This window comes from Helianthus annuus, chromosome 6 (genome assembly GCF_002127325.2).
Source record: "Helianthus annuus cultivar XRQ/B chromosome 6, HanXRQr2.0-SUNRISE, whole genome shotgun sequence".
Taxonomy (NCBI): Eukaryota; Viridiplantae; Streptophyta; class Magnoliopsida; order Asterales; family Asteraceae; genus Helianthus; species Helianthus annuus.
The window spans coordinates 18,016,713-18,043,321 of NC_035438.2; the positions used below are offsets into that span (position 1 = coordinate 18,016,713).

The window sequence follows — 26,609 nt, forward strand, 5'->3', positions numbered from 1 at the left end:
TATTTATGAATTTTCTCTCTCCGCATGCAAGGCACATGCCAATTCCCCCAACGATTTAAAACGTTCATAACTTTTTCATACGACATTTTCTTTTTAAAAAAATTTCACCATAATAACGAGCGTTTTTTATCTTTAATATGAGTACCATATTATCATAAAAAATAAAATAAAAAATTTTCATTTTTACTGGGTTTTTTTTGCATTGTGTTAAAGGTTCAGTTCATTGTGTCTTTTAACTGGGTTTTGGTCAGTAGAGTTTCTATACATTGTGTTATTATCAAAACCTATAACACAATGTTAATTTGGGTTCTATCCATTGCGTTTTTATAAGAACCTATAACACAATAAATGACACAATGAAAATGGTGTTATATCTGGGTTTTCTATAAATTGTGTTATTACTTCAGGTCATTGTGTTTAATATGTTATTCATTGTGTTTTAATATGTTGTCCATTGTGTTTTAATAATTTGTTCAATTTTTTTTATTATCTTTGTTTATGGTGTTTTAGTTTGTTGTGTATTGTGTTTTTAGTTTGTTTTCCATTGTGTTTTCATCTGCTCTCCATTGTGTCTTTTATCTGTTGTCATTAATTGTGTCTTTTATCTGTTGTCATTAATTGTGTCTTTTATCTGTTGTCATCAATTGTGTTTTTATTTAGTCTGATACTTATTGTGTTATATGTTATCGCCATTGTGTTATACATTATGGTCATTGTGTTTTAGTATGTTGTCCATTGTGTCTTTATCTGTTGTCATTGATTGTGTTTTTGATCTACTTTACATTGTGTTTTACATCATGTCCATTGTGTTATTATCAAAACCTATAACACAATGTTAATTTGGGTTCTATCGATTGCGTTTTTATAAGAACCTATAACACAATATATGACACAATGAAGATGGTGTTATATATTGTGTCATATATTGGTTTTCTATAAATCGTGTTATTAGTTCAACTCATTGTGTTTAATATGTTATTTATTGTGTTTTAATATGTTGTCCATTGTGTTTTAATAATTTATTCATTTTTTTTTTTTGTTATCTTTGTTCATTATGTTTTAGTTTGTTGTGTATTGTGTTTTTAGTTTGTTTTCGATTGTGTCTTCATCTGCTATCCATTGTGTCTTTTATCTGTTGTCATTAATTGTGTCTTTTATCTGTTGTCATAAATTGTGTTTTTATTTAGTCTGATACTTATTGTGGTATATGTTATCGCCATTGTGTTATACATTATGGTCATTGTATTTTAGTATGTTGTCCATTGTGTCTTTATCTGTTGTCATTGATTGTGTTTTTGATCTACTTTACATTGTGTTTTACATCATGTCCATTGTGTAATATGCAACTGGGTTTTTGAATTTTTTTTTGAAAAATATAACAATATGGTACTCATATTAAAGATAAAAAAACGCTCGATTTTATGGTATAATTTTTTTTTAAAACAAATGATGTATAAAAAAGTTACGGACGTTTAAAAATTCGGGGGAAATAACATGTGACTTGCATGTGCATCTTCTCTTTCCTCTTGTAGACAAAATTACCCTTTTCATTTAATTTCTCATAGGACACTTGTCACTCTCTGGTGGCTTCTTACCCTTCTTATTTTTAAATCCTTTGCATTATAACTCAACCCACAAATTGAAAACCCCAGACCATCCAAATACTTTTTAAAAGCTAAAAGACAAATCAAAAATTTTAATAAATCACAAACCCATTCAACCTTTACACAAAACCGTTAATTTCCACTTGTATGATTACTAATTCAGTGACAAATAACCCAAACTTTGATAATGTTACAATGAAAATACAAATAGAACCCTGAAATTTCATTTTGCTAAAATCATCACAAACATCCCAACTTCATGAATCTTCGACATACATTGTTGACAATACACATCCATAAAAATAAAGATAAAAAACCAAAAGTGTTGGGATTACGCTTAGAGTTAAGGAACAATTGCATATTTCCCCTTAAAAAATACTCTCAATTGCATATTTACCCAAACCAAAACTAATATTGCATATTTACCCTTGTTTATTAAAATTACTAAATTGTCCTTATCAAAATTAAAAGTTCAGAAATAAATACACAAACAAAATTTCAACTCAGTTTCTATCGGCGTCCTTCTCAAGCTATTCCATGGCCGGCGCCGCCGTCTCTCTCCGGCGATTCCGCGGCCGGTGACTCTTCCATTTGTCGCTATTCCCAGCCTTACGGTCACAAAGCCAGGTTCAGTTTTATCTCTTGTTGCTATTCGATCTTGATATTTGTTTCATCAAATTGCCACTCTTAATTGTCAAAATCACGAGGCCCTGTCTTGGATGATATATTTTCTTGTGGATGATAACAGTTTCATATATTTTAATTTCTTTCAGGTTTTCTTTAATTAATAAATTATTATCAATAACTTAGAGATAATTATTTGGTACGGTAATGAATCAAAGTTTTAGCATTTGTTTTTTTTTTTTCATTTAAATGGAAAATACACATATTTTATGATTGTTAATAAAAATAAAAAATCACAAAAAAAAAAAAAAACTAAGTAGCTAAATCTAGCAAAAATAAATACAATATGTTTTTTTAAAGACGCATAAACTAGCAAAGACATAGGTAAACATGCAATTTTTAAGTTTATAGTAAAATTAAGGGTAACATAGTCATTATATAAATTATTTTAAATAAAGTGTTCTAAAATGGGTGTATTTGCAATTTTATAAGTTAAGAAAGAGGATATATGCAATTTTAAATTTGGATTGGATAAATATGCAATTAAAAAGTTTTATAAGGGGAAATATGCAATTCACCCTAGAGTTAATTACTGTTTTCGTCCCTATGGTTTGTTAAAAATCACTATTTCAGTCCATTAGTTTAAAAATTATGACTTCAGTCTCTGTAGTTTCACTTTCGTAACCATTTCAGTTCACCCCGTAAACATTTCAATCCTTGTACTCAACAGAATAAATGGATTGAAATGGTTACAAAAGCGAAATCACAAGGACGGAAATGGTTACAAAAATGAAACCACATGGACTGAAATCGCAATTTTTAAACTAATAAACTAAAATAGTAATTTTTTTGAGAAACCATGAACGAAAATAGTAATCAACTCTTACGCTTATTATAATCTGATAAACTAAAATAGTTTTAATAAAATTGTTTTCAGTAAATTAATCAAAACACTCCCATACATAACCCTCAAGGATAATAATTGGGTTAAAATAAAGGATCTGAAACTCTGAAACGAATACAAAAAATTGAGAAGAAATAATCAAAATCAGAAACGAAAATTGTTCTCATACACAGCATTGTCAAACTGTGTCAGAAGGTGTCCTAAGATTTTTCTGATTTCATCATCTTTGATGATTTCAATTCTCAATTTTTCCATAATCAATCAAGATCCCAAAAATATAATTACACAAATTTTAAATACTAAAGCAAAAAAAAAGCAACCGAAGAGTATGAATCAGAAAGAACGTAGCAAGGAGATATATTCGGATCATTTGATATTAAATCATCTCCGCTCCATTTTCCTCATCTCATATTTCGATTTCCACTAATTGAAGATAGTATTGATTGATTAACAAAGGGATTTGATGTAGGGAGAAGGGGAAGAAGATGAATTTGAGAGGATGGAGATGGTAGCATTTATAGTGGATGAATTGGGTATAAAAAGAAAACCCTAGCAGTAGCGGCTGCTAAAAGTTGTAGTTGATTTAACATTGTGTTTGGGAGTAGGTGAATTCTTATCCTTCCCTTGGATGGCTTTATAGTTAGCGTTTGGTACAATAATGGAAGGTGGAATGAAATGTGTTTTATTTTGATGAAATGAAAATAGGCAAATTGGATTTAAATAATCCCAACTCACTGTTATTGGCCAATAATAATCCTAACTCATTTAATCACCAATAATAATCCGAACTATTCACCTTTGTTTGTAAAATACTCTCAGTTAAAAAAAACACTAACTAGGTTAAAAAATTGCTGATGTGGCATGCCACGTCACCTGCCACATCAGTTGCCACGTCATCAAAAATGCCACGTAGACAGCCACGTCAGCTGCCACGTCATCAAAAAATGCCACATCAACGGCCACGTTAGCAAATTTGCTGATGTGGCATACCACGTCACCTGCCACATCAGCAATTTTTTAACCTAGTTAGTGTTTTTTTAACTGTGAGTATTTTACAAACAAAAGTGAATAGTTCGGATTATTATTGGTGATTAAATGAGTTGGGATTATTATTGGCCAATAACAATGAGTTGAGATTATTTAAATCCAATTTGCCATGAAAATAAATGTGTTTAGTTATCAATGTGGTGATAGATTAGATCATCCCAAATGAGTGTAACTTTTTTCAAATATAACAATTTTCATTTCTTTGTAAGAAGGTGTTTTTATTTCATTCCTTTAAGGAATGGAAAGAAATATATTATTATTATTATTATTATTATTATTATTGTTATTATTATATTAATACTAATATTAATATATATCAAAAAATTATCGTATCAAAAAATTATTGTTTATTGTTTACCATTAGTATATTAATGTTATTATTATTATTATTAAGGTAATTATATTTTTGTCATTTTAATACAATTTTTTTCGTTATTTCGTCTTTATTTATTTATCAAATTGTACAAAGTAATAATTCATTCTATCCACATATAAGTAACCAAACATCACAATGGAATGAAATAATTTATTTCATTCCGTTGTCCATTCCATTACCTCATCCATTTCATTCACTCATCAATTACATTACCTCATACCAAACAAACCCTAATAGTTAAACTACTGGTACCACCTGTGCTCCGCACCATATTAGAAATGTAGATAAAACAAAAAAAGACTCAATCTATCCATACTTGTGGCTTGCCTATTTACACACTTTTGTGCCCTAGATGTCTTGTGCAGGCCTAGACGGGGGCGTCTAGGCACTGAATTTAAAGGGTTCTAAACTAGGTGTCAGTCACTAAATTTAAGGGATATATACGCGTAATACATGCCTAGACGGGACGTCTTGAAGGGTAATGTTTTTTTAGTGAAGAATTAGGTGTTTTGATTAGGTAATTTGTTGTGTTTTGACTTCTTGATGAAAAGTTGTATTTTTTTTATAAACATTATTAGTGTTGTTATAATTAACGCTAAAACCAAACTCAAATCTGAGTTTTAATTTCATCGACAGTGTATCTAAAGAATGAATGTTGTATAATTAATATTAGTGTTATTGATATTAAAAAAAGAAAATAAAAAAAATAAAAATATACGCCGAGTACAGGGCAAGACTGAGCGTCTAGTGTAATCCAAAAGACAGATTATAGCCATGTATTGCCTCAGTCTATCCCTAACTCAAGGTATAATAGTATTTTAAACAACCCTAGGCGCTCAGTCTAGTTCTGTACGCAGCGTCTAGCCTTGTATGCGGCGGCGTCTAGCCCATAGTTATCGATAGTGAATATCGATAAGATACCTATATGCTACGTAGCAATAGCGATGAAATAGCGCCCGCTATTTCGTGTTTAGCGATAAGGTAGTTAAAAATTTAAGAAATAAAAATAGCTATATATAATTTTTATACATATATATAATGCTATTTTTATATTTTTATGTGTAAATTTATAAACGTAAAGACCAAATGTAAACTACTGAAAGTAAAGGGGGTTGTATGTTAAAATACACAAACTAATTTTACATTTTTATGTAAATTTTTACAACTTTTAGGGAGTAAATAAAAACTAGTAAAAGATAGAGGGTTAAATGTTAAAAAAACATTAAGTTTATATAACTCTAAAGCCTAAAACACGTTGAAAAACCCAGCCGCCATGTTCTTCATCTTCTTATTTCTGCTTTCTGGCGAAAGAATCATCGGAATGGGATTTTTTCGCCGGAAATCGCCGTCGAAGTCGCTATCTGATCGCTATGTAGTCGATATGCACCTCGTAGCGGCGTATGGCCGCCACACCACGCTATTCGTTATAGCGTCCGCTATGGACGCTATTGATAACTATGGTCTAGCACTTGACGTTTAAAAATATAAAAAAAAAATCAAAATGACAAATTACTATTTTATTCCTGACAAATTACCATTTAGGCCTAACTCAAGTCTAAAATGATAATGAACCATTTTAGCAGAATAGTTCTAAAATTGTTAATTACCATTTTATATGTAGATGTGCACTTGTATTTTAATGGTTGTTAATCATCAAGTTTTCCATCCTTCATGTAGACTTCATGAAGTCAACTAATCACCTCTTTACTTAACTCAGGTAAGCTATTGAATCTCATTTAACCTCATTTGAACTCTTAGATTGGTATATAGATCTCTTAACTTAATATTTCGACCCTTTGGCCCATTTAGATTAGAACTAGGTCCTTGTCATGTATTTAGTCATTATTTGTGATGAACATGACTCACTCTCTTGCATCAAAACGAACATCTTTCATTAATATCAAAATTTTCAACATCTTGTATATATCAAAATTTGAAAGGAAGTCTATACTAAGATTTTCCCTATCTTATATCATAATGTGAAGTCTACGTGGCTTTCTAGCTCTTTAGTCAATTGATATGTGTCTGGAAGCAAAACCCTATCCTAAGTGTGTTTCTTTATTATATGTAGCGGTTCTTCTTGAAATGACAAAATTACTCTCATGCGCAACTCATTAGGTGATTTAGTGTTAAAAACAAACTACATTAACCGAAGGGACCAAACACGCAATGGTTAATTTCTAAAAAAAATAAGTAAATTCGTGTTCGTGCTTAATTCTTTTGTCTCGATCATGTATTTACAAATTACAAACATAAATTATAGAGCTATGAATCATTTTCTGAAGTGGACTGAAAAAGCAAAAAACCAACCCATAGGAATGAAAAATGATGTCTCTATTTATGTCCCTTATTTAACAACCATTACAATACATGAAGTGCACATCTACATATAAAATTTGTACAACCTACTTTACATTAGTAACAAGACATCTTTCTAGAACTAGAATGACCACAATCAACAAATTATAGGGTACAAACTATATATCAACACATCATGTACGGTGCATTTTAGGATGATTTTCTGCATGCTTGTGCTCACCACACGGATGCTCAAAACAGTCAACAGGGTGTTCAAGCACTGCATCACACTCCTTCTTACTCCTTTGAAGAGGCTTCTCCAAGAGACAGTTTCTCCGGTCATCGGACACCATCCCTCGAGACGTCAAATTCCCACAAACACCCTCTTCCTCGAAGAAAAAGTTGTAAGAAAACGTAAAGTTTGCCAAATTAGGTAATTCACAAACACCAGAAGGAACTACACCACTCATCATATTATGCCCTATATTCAACTGTTCCAAATGAGCTAACCCTGCAATACTATAAGGTATCTCACCAACCAGCTTATTAGAACTCACATCCAACACCCTTAATTTGTATAGAAACCCTACTTCAGGTGGCAAACAACCCGATATATTCGTGTTGATTAACAACAACTCCTCCATTGTGTTTGCAAAGTTGGAAATACTTGGTGGAATACACCCTCCTAAATTGTTATTAGCGAAAACCACAACTGAAGCAGTGCTCAAACCCAAGTTCGAAGGGATTACAGACGTCAAACGGTTGTTGTTGATGAAAATGGCGTCGAGGCTTTTGTTAAAGAGCTCAGGAGGCATTGCGCCTTCGAATTCATTGTAACGAAGGTCAAGGTATTTGAGATTAGGGAGGGACAAGACAACAGACGGGAAAGGACCCACGAATCGGTTGTTGCTAAGGTCGAGTTCGTAGAGGAGAGAGAGGTTTGATAAGGTTTGAGGGAGGATACCACAAAAGCGGTTACTATTTAGATGGATGAGTGCTAGATCGGAGAGTAATCCGATTTCCTTAGGGAGGAATCCGGCTATGTCTGCATGGTTTAGATCGATTCCCGCGACTGTTATGATATCAGTGTCGTTGGGAAATGGAGCACAGTATACTCCAGTGTAGCTGCAAACCGACGGGCCAGTCCAGTCTGAAGTTGTGTTAAACGGGTCAGAATAGATTACGCGTTTCCATGCTTGAAGTGCATGATAAGCTTGTTCTAGACGCGGATTTGATGCACCTGTGAAAGAATTCAAAAGAACTGAAAATCATGAATAATATTTTCTATGTATTGAATAACTGAAAATCGTTTACAATAAAAAATAATGTTACATAGAGCTAACCAAATAATAATAACAATAACTATCTTAATATTCAAACTAAAGATAATAAAACGAACTTAAAGAAAATGGTAAATAAAAAATAAAAATAATTAGGATAGATAATAAACTCGGTTAACAACCTGTATCATTACGATGATGCGTGTGGTGTTTGGTGGTGGTGGAGTGGCGGTGTTTAGCGGCAATGTTGTTGAAAGAAACAGCTAGGTAGAGGATTAGAAAGGAAAACAAAGCAGTGCTTGTTGTAGTGATTAAAGAGCTAGCCATTTCTTTCTTATTCATCAAAACTTGTAAGTGATTATGTGCATTTTATAAGCAGTTGGATCATTGTAAACTTTTAGTCTTGTCACTAATAATTATCTTTCACATGACACATATATCCTTCAAGTATCAAGAACGTTATTGGCTGACAAAATCATTGAAAGTTGAACCTTTGATTACATGTTTGATGTTGAAAGATGATGAGATTGCAAGATCTTTGTAGGTTAAGGAAGAAATTCTAAGACAAATCCGAAGTAATTGATGGTTAATTGAAGATTGCAATGAGTGAAAATGAGATGGCAACTTCCAAGTGGTTAAGAGAGAAAGACAGCCACCGTTATTTGTGGATAAAGCAATGGAATTGGATTCAATGTTTGATGCTAAAAAGTCAAATAGATTTAAGAAGATAATTATGACAAATCCAAGAGTCTTATAAACTATATGTACTCGAATAATGACTTGAAAGGTGAAACTTTTCTCATTTCTAGTTTTATTTTGATGGGGTGATGTATGCATTGTGTACTCTAGGTGGTAATCAAAATATTAAAACAACACTACATACCAAGGCGAAAATATAGGGATTTGATCGTGAGGGATTGATTACCCACAAGTCACAAAGATATCGATATGGTTTTGTTTATATCAATTCCTCTCAAACTTTTCATGGAATTGTAAACTATAAAAACGTAAGATCAAAAAGTTGTTGCAACATTAAAACTGAAAATGGCAAAAATACTCAACAGTATTTAAAAATATCAGTTTTAGATGGATTGCTAGCAAATATTTAACTAGACGTAAAGAGGCATCTTTTTTCAATCTAATTGTATCAAAAGATTATATGGGTGCACTTTTGTTATTTTAAAATTTACCGGCAAGTAATTCCGCTTAAAAACATTATTAATTAAAATTAAAATCACAATTAGTATTTGAGTTGTGTTTGATATTTAGGTGGTGTTAATATATAATATTTAGAACCAAATAAATGCTTGAGTTATGTTTGATGTTTAGGTGGTGTTAATATAATATTTAGACAAAAGATCAAATACAAATATCTTTATCATATAAAACGTATGAATAGGATGAAAAAGGTAAAAAAAAAACGCGATGACATTTTCGTAATTATTTACTCGTAGAGTAATTATCAAAATTACCCTACAAATGATCTTTTCGGGTAATTTTGTAAAATGTTCTTGTAGAGTAAGTTTGATTTTGTAGAGTATCATGATTACTCTACAAATGATTTTTTATGTTAATTTTGATCTTGTAGAGTAATTTGGAGAGTATCATAATTACTCTACAAATGATCTTGTAGAGTAATTTTGAATTGTGTGGTGTTTGATAAACTTGCAGGGTAATTTTGATATACTTGTAGAGTAATTTGTGAATTGTATGGTGTTTGATAAACTTGCAGAGTAATTTTGATAATTACCCTACAAGATCATTTTACAAAGTTACCCTACAAGATCAAAATTACTTTACAAGATTATTTGTATAGTAATTTTGATAATTACCATACAAGCAGATTGAGGGATGTGTAAGCTGATAAGATAAGAAAATAATTAATATTAGTTAGTTGTTTAGACATAATTATTAGTATGAATTAATAGGTTTATCTTGTTATTATATTTATTTATTGGTTAATTAACTATTGGTTTTGGTACTGATTTAGGATAGCTTGTTAAGCAAATAATTAGTTTAGTATAAATAGATGTGTTAGGGTATGTAATTCTTTGGTTGTATTGTTTTGGTTCAATATTAATAAAGAAGAAAGAGTTGTGATCTAGTTAATCATAGAATCCTTTTGTGTTTTGCGGTTTTGATCCAGTTATTTCCAACACGGGAACCATGCGATCTTCCAACAGAGCCCATCTGATCACCTGAACCAACACCTTTTTTTCTTCTGTCACCAGCGCATCCACTTCCACTACCACAACCGCCTAAACCCCGCGACCTCCCGTCAAAGCCTGAACAGCCCGCTGCGTATCCAGAAGTCATACCACTTGCACAGTCAACAATGCGGGGCGGAGTCAGAATCTCACCAGAAGAAGCAACGGATTCCTCACTTGAGAAGATCAAGATTTATCTCCCGCAGGAGTCATCACAATACAAGGTGGAGGAGGTTTACGGGGGTGGGTGGTTGTGATTTCTGGTGGGGACGAGGTGAGCAGGTGTTGGAAGAAGAGGTTGAGAAGTTTAATTCATTTTTTGTTGAGAAAGAGGAAGAGTATATCATCAAATTGAAGGTATCAGATCTAGATTTATTTCAATTCGTTAGTTGTAGTCTCATAGATCTGCTTGTGTTATGTATAGATTAATGACTTTTAGATGGGAGGCGCAGGTGTGTGGTATTGTAGGGTTGTTTATAGAGAGAGAAAAGGAAGAAGATGAGGGGTAAAATCGACATTTATCATATACTTAGCTTGGAAATCTAACATGGGTTAGTGATAAGGACTACCCGAGTGCAAAAATTACAACTATTAGGATCAACTTTGTAATTAGTGAACCACTGGGACTAAGTCTGCAATTTTCGCAAATCACAGGGACCAACCATGCATTTAACTCTTATAATTAAGGAAATGGCTTTTTTTTTACTTTGTTATATATTATTTGTGAATACCAGTAGTTGCTGAGAAAATATATGTCACCCCCCAACCGATGGCGGAATCATCGGGGCGCGGCACTGAGCGAAACAGATTGTCCAGAAGTTTCCACAACAACTATTATACAAATTCAGTTAAATGATATGTCCCATACCGTATCCCAAATAAATAACAAGTCATTACAGAAAACATCTAGTCAATAAATCCTGTTCCGACAACTCAGATTTAATTATTACAAAACCAAATAAATATTGTTTAAATGTTTCTAAGACCCGTCTGGACAAGATCTACAGACAGCTAAGCCCTAGACTCCTGCTCAGAGAACTATTTGTTGGGGGCCTCTAGAAACTTATTCTAGCCTCGCTTTCCTAGCAAGCAAACACCTTAAACACCTATCACATACGTTAAAATAAAGTCAATACAATTAATGTAAAGGTGAGTACACAAGTTGATATAACATATAGAGTTTGAATAGTTTACGCATAACCAGCACGTACACAGAGGAAAACAAAGCATGTTAATTATCGACATGGGACCATCGGTACCAACGACTGCGGGTTGACTGTCCGAGACAGTTCGCAATACATGATTACCACAGTAATCCATGCAAGTAATTGTCCTTAACAACCCCCGTGTGAACGGGTGCTGAGTCCAAACTATAGTACTATGTTGCTAAGGCAGGTAGACAGCATTCCATGTGTAAACATAATAAACAAGCATTCATTCAGTCACGTAGTACATACAATCGGTTAGCGTTCAAATGATTCGTGTTTGATTGTGATTTGATAAGTAACGTATGTAACACCCAAAAGTGCTAAAGCAAAAAGGGATCGAGTATACTCACAGTGATTGATTATGGATTGAAGGGAGCGCTGAGAGTAGGTTAGCCTGAATAGTTCGATAGTATAACGATGAGTAACGCGGAGATGCAAACAAGTGTAATTGGATCGAACGGTCTGGTCGATCGAACGGTAGGTTCGATCGAACAGCCCTATCCGTTCGGTTGGTCTAACCGTTCGGATAGTCTGCTCGATCAGCCGGATGGCTCGATCGGCTTGGACAGTTCAAGTGGATTGTTTCTTCCTTTAGGAAGGATGTGTTTGTGTATGATGGTTTGAACTTTTGAAGTTTTAGTTGCAGCATTTGAAAATATTGAAGTATCCTTACCTTTCAGGTCATTCGATCGATCGAACGGGTAGTTCGATCGGTCGGCCCAACCGATCGGTTAGTCAACTTCAGTTGCAAGTCCTCAAGGAATGGTCACTCGATCGGGCGGTATGTCCGATCGAACAGCATTCTAAGGCTTGACTAGTTTGAAAACGATTAAGTGTTGAAACATAGTATCTCATAATCCGAAGAGTAATGTTTACCAATCGAGTGGCATATTCGATCGAACATCACTTCGTCAATACCATACTTCATTAAATTGGAAAGATGTGGGACCATGTGTCAGCCGATCGGCTGACCCGGTCGATCGGCTGGTAGGTCCGATTGGCTAAATTGTTCGTTCGAACAGCCTAGCCGTTCGGCCAGCATTTCTGACCTGGTCGGCCTTTCGTCTAACACTTGGCTGTTTTGGTTTGTTTTGATACGATTTTGAGGTATTTTGACAACGAGTTGAACCATAGAACATGAGTTCTTACTTGTTTCACTGGTTCGGGCACGAATCACCCAAGTCCGGCCAGTGAACGGTTCGGAACGGTAGTTTAACGTTTAACCCGAAATCGGTGAACCTCGTAGTTAGAATCCGAACCTTGAACCACGTGATTGTTAGAATGATTAGTGAGCTGGTTCAAGCTCCGTTTCTACCGGTTCCAATATGTTGAGTGTAAAAGAGTTGAAAGAAAGTCGGGAAAATCCGTCTTTCAATCTTTCACACCGTGAAATGTTAAGATCCATGATAGATTTTAGTTTGTTAATGTGGAAATCGGTTAGATCTAAGCTATTCATGGTTGAATGAGGCCAAAACATGATGTTCTTGAAGAACACCATGATAACATCATCCAAGAACACCTAGATCTTGGTGATTTCACGGTTAGAAATCAAGATTTGAAAGATAGAAAGGTGTAGAATCATGTAATGATCAAAAACGTACAAGAATTAGAGTAAAAACTTACCGGAGTTGGGAGAAATCTGAGAAAAGGTGAAGATGAAGGCTGGTTCGGTCAGAGCTTTCCAAAAGTGGAAATGAAGACAATGACAGCCCTATTTATAGGCTTCCAAAAGAGGAAAGGGGTAACCGATCGGCCAGGATTACTGATCGAATGGGCTGCCCGATCTAACAGCATGTTCGATCGGCTGGCCTGTTCGATCAGAATATCCTGTTCGATCAGCAAGTGTTTCGCGACGATTCTTGATATTTCGATTTCGATGAACGATGATTCGAGTATGATAGAGTTTCCTAATCAAATTACTTTTAATCCCAACTACTATATCAGCATATAAGCATCTATAATTCACATCTCGGTGTCGGTTTCGATTGAGTTTGATTGTTTTTCGAGTTTCGATTCGATTTGATTGATCACCACACACAATATCAACATAAAGTAAACACGCACAAGTAACACATAAGGCACACACACACGTATAACAACACCAAAGTTCGTATAATTCGAGTTTCGAGTTCGATGATTGATTCGATTAGCTTGATCACTGATTGATTAACTTTATCGCATTGTTACTTCCTAGTATTCCAAGTCGATTAACGACTCCCATTCGATTAACATTCGATTCATTTTGATTAGACTACACTTACTCCACATAATACAAAAATTAGAATAGACTAATTACAAATAAAGTCAACCTTTGATTTTGACTTTGACATTTGAAAACACGGGGTGTTACAATATCCACCGTAATCTTTTACTTTTAAACTGAGCAAAGAGATATTGGTTCTGAAAATCGAACTGACTAGTGGAATGCCCATCCTTATTTTCTATTGGGTTACAAGTACAGACAAAAAATCAAATACAAATACCCATATAATACAAAACGTACGAATAGGGTGAAAAGGTAAAAAAAACATAGTGGCATTTTCTTAATTATTTACCCATAGAGTAATTATCAAAATTACTCTACAAATGATCCTGTATGGTAATTTTGATCTTATAGGATAATTTTGTAAAAAGTTTTTGTGAGGTAATTTTGATCTTGTAGGGTAATTTTGTATAGTATCATAATTACTCTACAAATGATCTTGTATGGTAATTTTGATCTTGTAAGATAATTTTGATCCTATAGGGTAATTTTGTAGAGGATCATAGTTACTCTATAAGTGTATCAAAATTAACCTACAAGAACATTTTACAAAATTAATCTACAAGAACATTTTACAAAATGACCCTACAAGATCAAAAATACCTTACAAGATCATTTGTAGAGCAAATTTGATAATTAACCTACGAGCAAATAATTACGAAAATGTCACTGCGTTTTTTTTTCGTCTTTCGTACGTTTTGTACGATTAGACTGTTTGTACATGAATTTAACTCTACAAGTATAAACTGCAAACATTAGAATTTTGATCACATGGATTTGTGGCACTCTCATATATTCAGATCAAGCAATCGAACTGATCGGTTCTAAAAAAACTAACTCTATTATTTATGAAAGCCAAAAGGGAAATTGGCTTGTAATAATCCCACCTAAACCTTATTGGCCATTAAGAATCTCACCTCAGAATATTTCCCACACCAGTCCCACGTTTCACCTATTTTTCCTACAATGGTCCCCCGTTAAAAACACTTAACGGAGTTAAGCTTTTTTCAAAATTATAAACAGATTTTTTAGGGCTTTTACGAGTCCATTTATGTAAAACTTGCATCGAAACAGTGCTCCAAACGATGAAAACGACGCTTCAATTCGGGTGTTTAAATTTCCAATTAACCAAAATCAAGTCACTTGGAGCACCATTTCGAAGTAAGTTTTACATCAATGGACTCGTATCATCGTTCTGATCAAAAGCCCTTAAAAATCTGTTTGTAATTTGAAAAAAAACTTAACTCCGTTAAAAAAATTTTTAACGATGGACCATTGTAGGAAAAATAGGCAAAAGGTGGGACTGGTGTAGGGAATATTCTGAGGTGCGATTATTAATGGTCAATAAAGTCTTACAGGCCAATTCCTCAAGAAAAAACAACAATTCAAATATGGGAATCAAATATATACTTACAGTCCAAGATGGAACATCATTTTTAACATGGTTTGCGTGGAAATAAAAAGAAAATTATTCTGATTGGTTAATAAAGAAAACTAAAATGAGTTGATGAAGAAAAAAAAATATGATAATAGGTTGACTGAATATCAAATAAAAAAAAGAATTATAATAGATTAATTAAAAAATAATGTAAGGTAAATATTTTTTCAAATTATCCATTTTAGTGGTCTCTCGTACTCAAATAAGGCTCTCTTCCGACTAGTTGTCTTTTGCGTTTTTTTTTCTTTTTTTTATATAAAAAAAACATAAAGTAGCAATTCATTGTAGATTACTAATTTCCTTTTGCTGCTCGATCATAACTACTCTTTTAGAATTTTGAATAAATGCAGACGTTAGGTTTTTTCAAGGTTAGAGTCCCCTCTCTCAACGCACGGGTCCGTAGTTTTACAGTTTTTGCTTCCGCAGCAATGCGGCAGGCCTTTTTGAAGGAGCTTGTGAATATTAAGTAGACAAGAATGGGCTTATAATTACGGTTATGCCACAAGATGGTTGACCCCTTGACACGTTATATTAAGATGTAAAAAATTTGAAAAAAAAAAAATAGGTAATTCAAGGTGAATCGTGAATGATCTTTTTAAAATACCATTCACTAATATTTTAGTAATGTTAGCGGGCTTATATTCTATGACCCAGTTCAGGTTCATATAGAAGCTACATCTTAGAATTCGGGCTTTAGTCAGATCTTAGTGGGCCTACGTAAGAGATTTTACTGGGCCAATAATGTGGTGTTAGATAGCCTATTAATGCCTTCTCATAGGAAACCAACAATATGAAATTAGAAGTAAAGTAATGAAGATATCCAGCGGCGAATGTTTTTCTGGAGGTGCGGATGAGTGTTCAACTATATTTTCAAGAGGTTTGATAGGGATTTTTGTCTAAAAAATACATTAAATTTTTTTCTCGAAGGGTGTGCCCACCCACCCACCCACCCAGCCATCAACATGGATCCGCCCCTGAACATATCATGATATGAAAACTCACCGAGATAAAATTAGTATTGAATGCAATATTATTTGTTCATAACCGTGTGTATCTTGTGAGCCCATTGAAAAAAAAAACGGCCTACAATTTTGCATGAAGTGGGGTTACCCCAACCTGAGTATCGGAGCGCAAGCTCCTACTTACCAGATGCGTCATTCCTAACTGTATGCTCCTCACTTCACTCCTTTGAAGTGAAGGCATAAACTCCAGACCAAACACACAAGTCAAGGACCCGACTCCATTCCAGAGCGCAAGAATGGGAATATCTAGTCACGACAAGACTGTAGGTATGAAGTGCCTCATTGCTAACATCACGTACTACTAACATCCGACAAGCAACAATGACAGGCAGTGCACTCGACACTACATACGCCCAATGGCCAACGCCATGGGTCAATACCAGGCCTTGATAATGCAGTTTATTACACTATATGACAAAATATTGTTGGGCGTGTCACAAGGTAGAAAAATCTAACAAACATGTTGCAATAGGATGTATGCAACATTTCTTTATAACTCTACATTTTTATCGCCTACTATGTATGTTAAATATTTATCTTTGTGTTGCAATTTGGTCACATGAATTTTTTCCCGTCATTGGAATGAAACTAACTTTATATTACTTACGGGTCAAGTTATTCTACAAAATTTATTGAGTGACAAGTGTCCAATAACCTAAAATTAAACCCACTACATCACCACCCAAACCCTAAACACCCACCCCCACCCCACCCCACCACCACCCAAAAACCTAACCCCCTTCTTACAATTAGGATCCTTTGTATTTGATCCTAATCCATTAGTTATGTAGATTCACTTTAATCGTATATTGCATTATCACGAGCAATTGCTCGTATACCAGTGACAAGGATTTATGTAGCGACATCACAAATACTTATTTTCATAACAACTAATTAAAGACACAATCTTTTTATTTGAAAATCATGCCAAGTTTTTTTAATCGGTTAGAAACTTTTAAGGACTGTATTGAAACTGTCTTTTATATGAACGACCAATAATTCTTTTGACATATTTTTACACAACATATTTGTCTATAAAATGTGTATATATTTAAGGCAAATAATGTCACGAATTATAAGTTTGGTCGCAACTTTATCATGGTTTAAAAACAATGAACAAAAGATAAAGTATTTTGCAATGAATTATTAATGGAAAGTAATCTTTATTGTAAAATTAGGAACACTTTAGAAAAATAAAATTTATATATGATGACAAGTTAATATCGAATAGAGCAAACATACAAGTTTTAGGAAAGGAAATAGAAAGCATTGGATAAGGCGAGTACTCGTAACAATCTGAAACCGAAATGTAGGTTATAAGTCATTTGTATTTGTTACGTGTTATAAATATCATGTTTACTTCTCGATATAAGGACATGATAGATTGCAAGTCCCTTTTCTTAATATGTAAATGGTTGGCGTAACAAACATTTTAACATAATGTTTTTTTTTTTATTAGTTCAATATTTTAGTTAAATATATAATTGATGGTGTACTGAACTCGATATCTTCAGCCGAGGGAGTAGAGATGCATAAATTCAGTGTTTTAAAAACCGGTTTTTAAGCCATACCGGGTTGGGCTCTGAAATGGTTCATCCGGTTAAATCGGGTTGTATCGGGCGGTTGAACCGGGTCACCAGTTAACCCTATAAATTCCATAAAATACAAATTTATCTAAAAAACAATCCAATCTCAACTAGAATTTATGTAACTATTCATAGTTTTATCTAAACACAACTATGTTTATTGTAAATTATTAAGCATTTTAAGAATATTTTTATTAGTTATAAACAATATTGCATTGTACGAGGTGAGTAACAATTTCAACAACAATGAAATATTGGAATAGAAGCTACTAGGTTAATTACCGAAATATGTAAGATCAATATTACCTTAATATTGTATTTGATTAAAATTAAGAAATCAAATCTTAAGATAATGGAAATCCCGGTAGAACCGGATTTACCGCCGGTACATAAGACATAGCGTATTCGTGTTTTACCGGCCTTTATCGTACCGGACTCGTGTCTGATATCCGGTTTAACAGTATAAATTAGTTTTTTTTTTCAGAACCAGTTGCAAAACGGTTATTTTTAAAACTGGTAAAATCGTACCTGGGTTTTTCCAAGAACCGGGTAGGAACCGGACCCGGGTAAAAGGCATGGATATGGATACCCAGTGGACCCGGTTAGGGTAGGTACGGTTACTGTTCCTCCTGGAATCGGGTATAGGTATAAAAGTAAATAATTAGCCGTTGGAATCGATTTCTAGCGGTAATAAAACCGCAAACTAGTGTTAGTTGTTTAAATGTACCCTTAGATTTTAAATGTAATGTGTAAGAGTTTTAAGTTTAAATAAAATAAGTTTAAGTTTCACTTTGTTAGTATAATTTGAATAAAATTTTATTTATACTAAACTTAATTAAAAAATACAATGCTAATAAAAATTATATATGAACTTCCATTATCTAATTTCATAAATGGTATTCTATTGACTCGTGCATATCCGATCATAGATTCTTCAACAACATGCTCATCGGCCCCGGATCTTCCAACTCGTCCATCCGTCTGCGGTAGATTTCGTTAAATCTTGCAATCGATTTAGCTATACTTATCATTTTCGCTTTTACGTCAAGACTTGAACGCGCAGTTTCAAAACCCATTTCTTCGTCAAATCTATCCTTAAGCCGAACCCAAAAGGTAGGAGCGGGTTCAAACCTTCTAACATCCTCTTGTAGGTCTTGTAACCTACAATGCACGAAAGCTCGGCCCAAGGCTTCCTCTTCACCATTGGTTCAAGCCAAATACATTTTCGTTTGGCGTTTTTTTTTTGTGTTCATTTCGTTTTCGAGTTTGGTAATCAAACCATATCCACAAGTATTTATACTCATTTGGGAGGCTAACGGTAAAAAAAAACTCATTTACAATGGCTATATGGTCGTTAGAACCAATTCCAATGGTTAGAATTCAATTTTCACCATTCAAACATTAAAACTTGGTTATTACTGTTTTGGTCAAAAATTTGTGTGATCAACTATATAACCAAAGTTAGAAAGTGAGGTTAGGTGCTTGTGAAATTGTTAAACTTTATATCTAGGACCCTCACTTCTAAAAATGAGTTGCGTGATGATTTAACTTGATAAAACCTTGAATTAATAACAGACAAGTATGAAAATTGTAAAGAATAAGCAACACAGACGATATGTTACGGGGAAAAAGAAATGTTAATTATCAGAAACAGAATGATGAGGGCACAAACGTTGGGCCTGGGGTAAAGCCTCAAAGAACACTTGAAGGTCACGAATTCAAGTCTCTAACACAATTTAGGATGTTGTTCAAGTGGTACATCCCCCTACCTTTCCAGCGTGGTTCGCGTGGAAATTTCAACAGCAACCACGAGCCCCATTTGATGATTTTGATGTATTAGACAAAAAAATAATAGAAAGTGGATGGTGGTTTGGGTAATGACCACACCATATAGGGTGGTGGATGAGGAGGGTGGATGAGAGTCGAGTGACGTGATGCTAGCGTAGAAGGTGGTGATGGTAATGTGGGTCACGACCACACTATATAGCCTTAAAGAAAGAGTAAAATGTCAAAATCGTCCTTGAAGTTTAGTCACTTTTGTCATTTCAGTTCAAAAATGAAACTTTTTTTTAACTGGACCCCTGAGGTTTCATTTTTGTTGCCATATCCATCTAAATCACTAACTCAGTTATAATGTATCGTTAATTCATGGATGATTTTGACAATTCTTAGACCTCAGGGACGATTTAGGCAATTTACCAATTATTCTTTTATTGTTTTAATATTCATTTTTATCTTTTAATAATTGTGTAAATATATAAATGTGTGTGTGTATATATATATTGTGTATATATATATGTATGTATATTTTATTTATATTTATTTTTATTGTGTTTTATTTAAAGATAAAAATAATATTTATAAAATAAAAATAATAAATGGAAAAGTGTCAAAATCGTCCCTTAGGTGTGAGAATTGCCAAAATCATCCATGGGAGTTAACAATACATTTTAATTAATTTAGTAATTTGGATAGAAATGACAACAAAGAAGGAAACCTTAGGGGTCTAGTTACAAAAAGTTTCATTTTTAGACTGAAGTAACAAAAGTGACCAACGCCAGAGATGATTGTAGCATTTTAAATAAATTAAAAAAATAGAAAGCAAATGATGGTTTAGGTCATAACCATACCATATAGAGTGGTGAATGATGATTGGTGGATAAGTATAAAATAACGTAACGCTGACGTAGAAATTATGATGATAATTTAGGTTATAACCACACCGCATATCCTTAAACAAATTCGATGTTTGAAAAAAAAAGGAGGGCACAAATGTGTGGCTTGCAAATAAAGTAATCGTTGAAGGTGACATAAAATTTGTTTGCATGATCCATGCAACACTAAATTCCCTTCAAATCCCACATGACGTAATGCAAACTTAATAAAATAAGGAACATAAATTCTCTTCTCTCAATTCTCTTTCATGAAACACGCTTTCATCCTGAATTGCTGATATAATTCGTGAACTATAATGTTACTGTGAAACTAAACAATATATGTTAATCAAAGACAAGCTCGATCGAGGCCTTTTGATGCAATTTTGTCAACGTTTCTTTTTTATCATATGTTTTGCAAGTTGCAGTATATAAACTAAAGAGAATGATAGGGTTACATTTTTTATTTATTTTACATATAATCAAATAATGTCCAAATTATCTATCTAATTAAGTAATTAAACATTGTATTATTAATGTATTGAAGTATATATGAGAAATTGTATAGAGTTGTAGTTCGACCGACTATGTTATACAGAACAAACTACGTTTTTTTGGGAAAGATTATACGCTGCTTGTATATCATATATATAATCAAGGAGAATAAATTGAGATGGTATGGGTTCGTGAAGAGGAGACGAAGGACCAAACCAGTTAGAGTCGTTGGAACCCTCTCTATGGAGGGGAGGATAAGTAGAAGCGGACCCAAACTGACTTGAGATTAGCGGGATTAGGCAGAACTTGCTAGACTTGCATCTCTCCATGGTTATAGTCGGGGATAGAACTTCGTAGAGATGTAGGGTTAAGGATAAGCAATTATACGGGAAAAGTATAGATTTGTCTTGGTTTTGTTTTAGGATTTAGCTTTTCGTATACTTTTGGTGTCCTTTGTATGTTCCTTTGTTTTATGAACTTTAGATTCCAGGAGAAGCACTCTATTTTAAAATAATATTTTCATGCCCACAAATAGTTTTGAAGCTAAGGGGTTCTATGAAATCAACCTCTGTATCCACTGTGATAAAGTTATGTTTCGCCTACATACCATTTTATCACATCTTATTAAATAATTTTACTAGATGTGAGATTTTATTAGGTATGATTATTGATGTATATGTGTATGTTCGTATAACAAATTGGCCTAATAAACAATATATATAGAAGGATGTTATTAATGTTACAAGATTGTTTCATTCAATTGGTATTCTGCAAATCGAACCGGCCATTAAACCAATGAGTGCCTATACCACTGCTTCACTAGTCTGTTATGGTTTTATAGCCTAATGACATCTTGGTGGTGGGATAAAACTTTGGGACCAATAGGTCCTGGGTTCCTTTCCCACAAGGGGGTTTTTCCTATATTTATTGGTTTCTTCCTGAATTGGTGTATAGCGAATATGATCGGGTGATTCCACTGGTGGCACGATGATACTCAAGTGGTCACATAAAACTTTAAGTAGTATACTTTTATATATTCATATTAAAAGAAATCAGAAATATGTTATTTTTAAAGAAACCAAATGAAAAAAAAAAACCACTTCACTCGCCACTATTTGAAAAAAATGGTGTATCTAACCGGTGTCGTTCAGCTCATGCCAAGTTGCCAACAGAACCGGTGTGGGCCCTATTTCCGGTTCGACCGGCAAGTCCGGTGCTGTTTTAACAACATACTTTGATATTCTTTCTGAAATTTGCTAAACTATATTATGACTAATATTCGATACTTTTTAACTATGTGCAATATCATATTCGATCCACATTCCTATGTCAAACATTAGAAATGGTGATTTTCCAACTTTGCCCTTTTAACTAAATCTCACTTCTATAAATAGCAATCTCCCTTTATTCCTTTTACAAACCAACTAGCTGAGAAAGAAACAAGAAGAAAACGATAATTATGAAGATCATCCAAGGGCTTGCAATAACGATCTTTATGGGCTACCTTGTCCTTTGGATTGTCACACCAACCAGTGTCTATTATAATAAGTGGCTCGTTAGAGAAACAGCACACACCACTTCTACTTATTTTGAAGCTCAAGGTAATTTGGTTCCATTACACATCTCATAACTCGATTCTACTAGTCGAATTACATCATAATATCAAAAAGAATAACATGTAAATTAGAGTAAAATGCCAAAATGGTCACTAAGTTTAGACTATTTTTCCACTTTAACTTCAGTTTAAAACCAAAACTTTTTTATATCTGGGTCTCTAAGATTTCATTTTTGTTGTCATTTTTTATTCAATTGGCAACCTGGGTTTTAATTTTCTGTTAACTTCACCCCTTTTTGTCGGTTTCCTCATTTAAATGAAGGGTATAATTGTCATTTTATGCCATGATATATTTTAATTAAATGAGGAAAACGACAATAAGTGGAGAAGTTAACAGAAAATTCTAACTCAGTTTGTTAATTGGATGAAAATGATAGGGACCCAAATACAAAAAGTTTCATTTTTTTTTGGCATTTTACTCTATATATTAACTTCAAAATTTTGTTTGTTTGTTTTTCCTAATTTGTTTATTTTGTATAAACTTTAGGCTCGATGATGTTGCTCTACACGTGCCCCATTTTGCTCATGGCCATCATGGGAAGTGTATATAACCATTTAAGAAAAAGGGCGAGCCAAAACCGAAATGAAGGGTATAATAGTCATTTTCAGCCAGTTAAATATTTATGTATGTTTTTATTTTTCCGTGATGGTTAATATAGTTTATCTTCTCAAATTTCAGAGACAAAAAAGCTACCCAAGATAACTGGAATATATGGAGAAGGCCAATGATCATCAAAGGTCTCGGGATCGTCTCGAAAATCGAGCTCGCGTTCTTTGTTATGTTTATAGCTCTCATTGTCTGGTCTTTCACGTCATACTTACATGTTGGTTTTGCCTATATTACCCCTGCAATAGCTGCAGAATACGGAGAGAAAGTGTACGTGATGAATCAATATCTTGTTTTGATAGTTTTCAGATCGACTCGGGGTCAAGTTGACTCGGATCATCGTTTGTTCCACGTGGTACTAATCCGTGGTTCATGTTTTGGTTGACAGTTGGGAAATGAAGTTGGATACAGTGGCTCTACGGTTCGGGTTAGTTGGTAATTTATGTCTAGCATTCCTGTTCTTTCCAGTGACTCGAGGATCGACTATATTGTCGCTGTTCGGGCTGACTTCTGAGGCTAGCATCAAGTATCACATATGGCTTGGGCATATTGTTATGACCATCTTCACTGCTCATGGTGTTTGTTACATTATTTATTGGATCATAATGAAGCAGACATCAGAGGTACTCTCTCTCTCTCTCTCTCTATATATATATATATATATTTGTTACATTATTGACTGTTTACAGATAAATATCGTATTTGGAAAATTACATAAAAATGGCAGATAAACGATAAATTTGGAAAATGAAGATATAGTAGTTGCAATATTTTGCAATTAGTCATTTTTTTATGCTGCTCCAAGATCATTGACCTAATAAATAATGTCATTTAGATGATGAAATGGGCAAAAACCGAGATATCGAATGTAGCGGGGGAGTTGTCTTTGATAGCAGGATTAATAATGTGGGCAACAACGTTTCCTAGGATTCGACGTAAGATGTTTGAGGTTTTCTTCTACACGCATCACTTATACATCCTCTTCGTCGTGTTCTACGTGTTCCATGTTGGCATAGCGTATGCCTCCACAATACTCCCCGGATTCTACCTCTTCATGATTGATCGATTCTTGAGATTTTTGCAATCAAGAGGGAATGTTCGTTTGGTTTCTGCGCGTGTTCTTCCATGTGAAACTCTCGAGCTCAACTTCTCCAAGAGCAAAGGTAAACTTAAGCACACATATTACATATATAAAAGTATACAAAACATAATGTTCTAAATGAGTGATAATATATTTTCACTGAAACATCTGGTCCCTTATACCAACCAATTCAGTTCGTTTAAGTGTCCTAGTCATAATTTGTTTTTCAAATAGGTCTCGAGTATACACCAACAAGCATCATATTCATCAATGTCCCAAGCATTTCAAAGGCTCAATGGCATCCATTCACCGTTACTTCAAGTAGCAATTTGGAGCCTGAAAAGCTAAGTGTTATGATCAAAAGTGAAGGGAGTTGGTCTAGAAAACTCTACCAATTGTTATCATCCCCGAATTCTATTGATCGGCTCGATGTGTGTGTTGAAGGACCTTATGGACCTATCTCTACCAATTTCCTAAGGTAAATTATTCATTAGAATGATTTGTGCGCGTTAGATTAAGTTCAATTTGAATATACTCGCTTAAATCAAGTTATGGTTTCAGGCACGATATGTTGGTGATGGTGAGCGGAGGAAGTGGGATAACACCGTTTATCTCAATATTTAGGGAGCTTGTTTACACAACCGAAACCCTAAAATGTAAAGCTCCAAAAATTCTCTTGATAAGCGCGTTTAAAGACTCATCTGATCTCACCATGCTAGAATTGTTATTACCATCATCTGGTGCACCTATAGAGTTTACCAAAATAGAGTTACAAATCGAGGCCTATGTGACAAGAGAGAAGCAACCCGTGATTAACGATAAGAAAGTGAGTACCATATGGCTTAAACCAAAACCCTCTGACGCGCCCATAACTCCTGTTTTAGGAAAAAATGGTTGGTTATGGCTTGGCGCGCTTATTTCAAGTTCTTTTGTGGTTTTCCTTTTGTTTATGGGATTTGTAACGCGATTTTACATCTATCCTATTGATAAAAACACGAACGAAGTGTACTCAATGGGATCAAGGGCCGCGATAAATATGTTGCTCATTTGTGTGTCTATAATGGTAACATGTTACATGGGTTTTTGGTGGAACAAGAAGAGAAATGCTATAGATTCGAATCAAATTCAAAACATGGAGGGGGCAACACCCACTAGCACACCTAACTCGTGGTTCTATAACGCGGATAGAGAGCTTGAAAGCGTGCCCCAAGAACCGCTCTTTCAGTCTACCAATGTGCATTTTGGCGAAAGGCCGGATCTTAAAAGTAAGACCTCGACTTATACCTTATGCATCAAAAGTTGTACATTTTAATTTTTTTTATATATGTTAATCAAAACCTAACAATTTTGATTTTATTTTTCTGTTTTTGTTAGGAATTTTGTTTGAGCAAAAAGCATCAAGTGTTGGAGTTCTTGTTTGTGGGCCAAAGAAAATGAGGCATGAGGTTGCAAACATATGTTCATCTGGATTGGCTTCAAACTTGCATTTTGAGTCCATAAGTTTCAGTTGGTGATTGGCTTTTGCAAATTACAAGATATGGTGTGCCACAAGTTTTTTGTTTTTTTTTTCCATTAATCCCCACTTTTATGTTTTAACGATTCAAAATTTAAGGCTTGGATTTTGTTCCAATAGAGCTATCCAAACATGGAGATGTGTGTATCGAATACAAGTGTATGTTTCTTTCCTTTTGTTTGTAAACTTGTAATACTTGAATAAACCGGCCTTTTATTCGCCAAACTCTTTGGATTTGAATTATAGAGCTAGAATTGGGAATATGGATATTCGGGTTGAATTATTACGAAAATTATAAACTGGATTTACGATTCAAGTATAGAATAGCCCTTATCGGAGTTGGGGGTCGACGTATACTTCATATATTGTTAGAGGGTGTTTTGGATTGAGTTTGGAAATGACTTATTAACTTATTTGAGTCAATAAATCATTTGGAAAAACTCTAAATTCTGCCGTTTAGAAATGACTTGTTAACTTATTAGTTTTTTAAACAAGTCAATAAATCATTTGAAACTCAATCCCAAACACCCTCTTAAGTCTTAATAAAGTAATAATACATACAAATAATAATAATAATAATGAAATTCTTATCCCAAACACCCTCTTAATAAAGTAATAATACATACAAATAATAATGAAATTCTTAGGGACAGGAATAACTAGCATTTAGGACTTGTGCTTACGGAAGGACCGTTAAACCAGACAAAATTAGACGAAAATACGTTAAACACGCATGAGCATTACAGCATATTAACTTACAAAAATTAAATCTAAACGTAAAACATAT

General features: G+C 33.8%; 2 protein-coding genes, 1 long non-coding RNA gene and 1 other non-coding gene across 4 annotated transcripts; 2 read left to right on the plus strand and 2 right to left on the minus strand.

Annotated features, from left to right (window-relative positions):
• Positions 1 to 2,095: 2,095 nt before the first annotated feature.
• LOC118479710 lies at positions 2,096 to 3,821 on the plus strand. The gene is made up of 2 exons (XR_004860204.1): positions 2,096 to 2,231; positions 3,602 to 3,821. It is a non-coding gene; the product is annotated as an uncharacterized LOC118479710 (long non-coding RNA).
• LOC118480089 lies at positions 3,270 to 3,363 on the minus strand. Its single transcript, XR_004861725.1, has one exon. It is a non-coding gene; the product is annotated as a small nucleolar RNA snoR31/Z110/Z27 (small nucleolar RNA).
• A 3,053-nt stretch (positions 3,822 to 6,874) lies between the features above and the next one.
• On the minus strand, positions 6,875 to 8,468 carry LOC110864889 (pollen-specific leucine-rich repeat extensin-like protein 4). The gene is made up of 2 exons (XM_022114042.2): positions 8,316 to 8,468; positions 6,875 to 8,093 (listed from the first exon to the last, which is right to left on the minus strand). The coding sequence occupies exons 1-2, from the start codon at positions 8,458 to 8,460 to the stop codon at positions 7,048 to 7,050; spliced, it is 1,191 nt and encodes a 396-aa protein (XP_021969734.2). The 5' UTR covers positions 8,461 to 8,468; the 3' UTR covers positions 6,875 to 7,047.
• A 13,979-nt stretch (positions 8,469 to 22,447) lies between these two features.
• LOC110864890 (ferric reduction oxidase 2) lies at positions 22,448 to 26,062 on the plus strand. The gene is made up of 8 exons (XM_022114043.2): positions 22,448 to 22,607; positions 23,109 to 23,211; positions 23,301 to 23,498; positions 23,617 to 23,851; positions 24,064 to 24,391; positions 24,544 to 24,787; positions 24,871 to 25,574; positions 25,684 to 26,062. Exons 1-8 carry the CDS (start codon positions 22,466 to 22,468, stop codon positions 25,821 to 25,823), a joined length of 2,094 nt encoding a protein of 697 aa, XP_021969735.1. The 5' UTR covers positions 22,448 to 22,465; the 3' UTR covers positions 25,824 to 26,062.
• The last annotated feature ends 547 nt before the right edge of the window (positions 26,063 to 26,609 follow it).

What these genes read in the sequence shown, in the direction of transcription:
- LOC110864889 (XM_022114042.2), bottom strand. Translation starts at nt 8,460, where the DNA reads ATGGCTAGCTCTTTAATCACTACAACAAGCACTGCTTTGTTTTCCTTT. An exon ending in GCATCATCGTAATGATACAG is followed by an intron (nt 8,094 to 8,315) that starts GTTGTTAACCGA and finishes ATTCTTTCACAG; the next exon opens with GTGCATCAAATCCGCGTCTA.
- LOC110864890 (XM_022114043.2), top strand. Translation starts at nt 22,466, where the DNA reads ATGAAGATCATCCAAGGGCTTGCAATAACGATCTTTATGGGCTACCTT. An exon ending in GCAGAATACGGAGAGAAAGT is followed by an intron (nt 23,499 to 23,616) that starts GTACGTGATGAA and finishes TTTGGTTGACAG; the next exon opens with TTGGGAAATGAAGTTGGATA. An exon ending in CGAAAGGCCGGATCTTAAAA is followed by an intron (nt 25,575 to 25,683) that starts GTAAGACCTCGA and finishes TGTTTTTGTTAG; the next exon opens with GAATTTTGTTTGAGCAAAAA.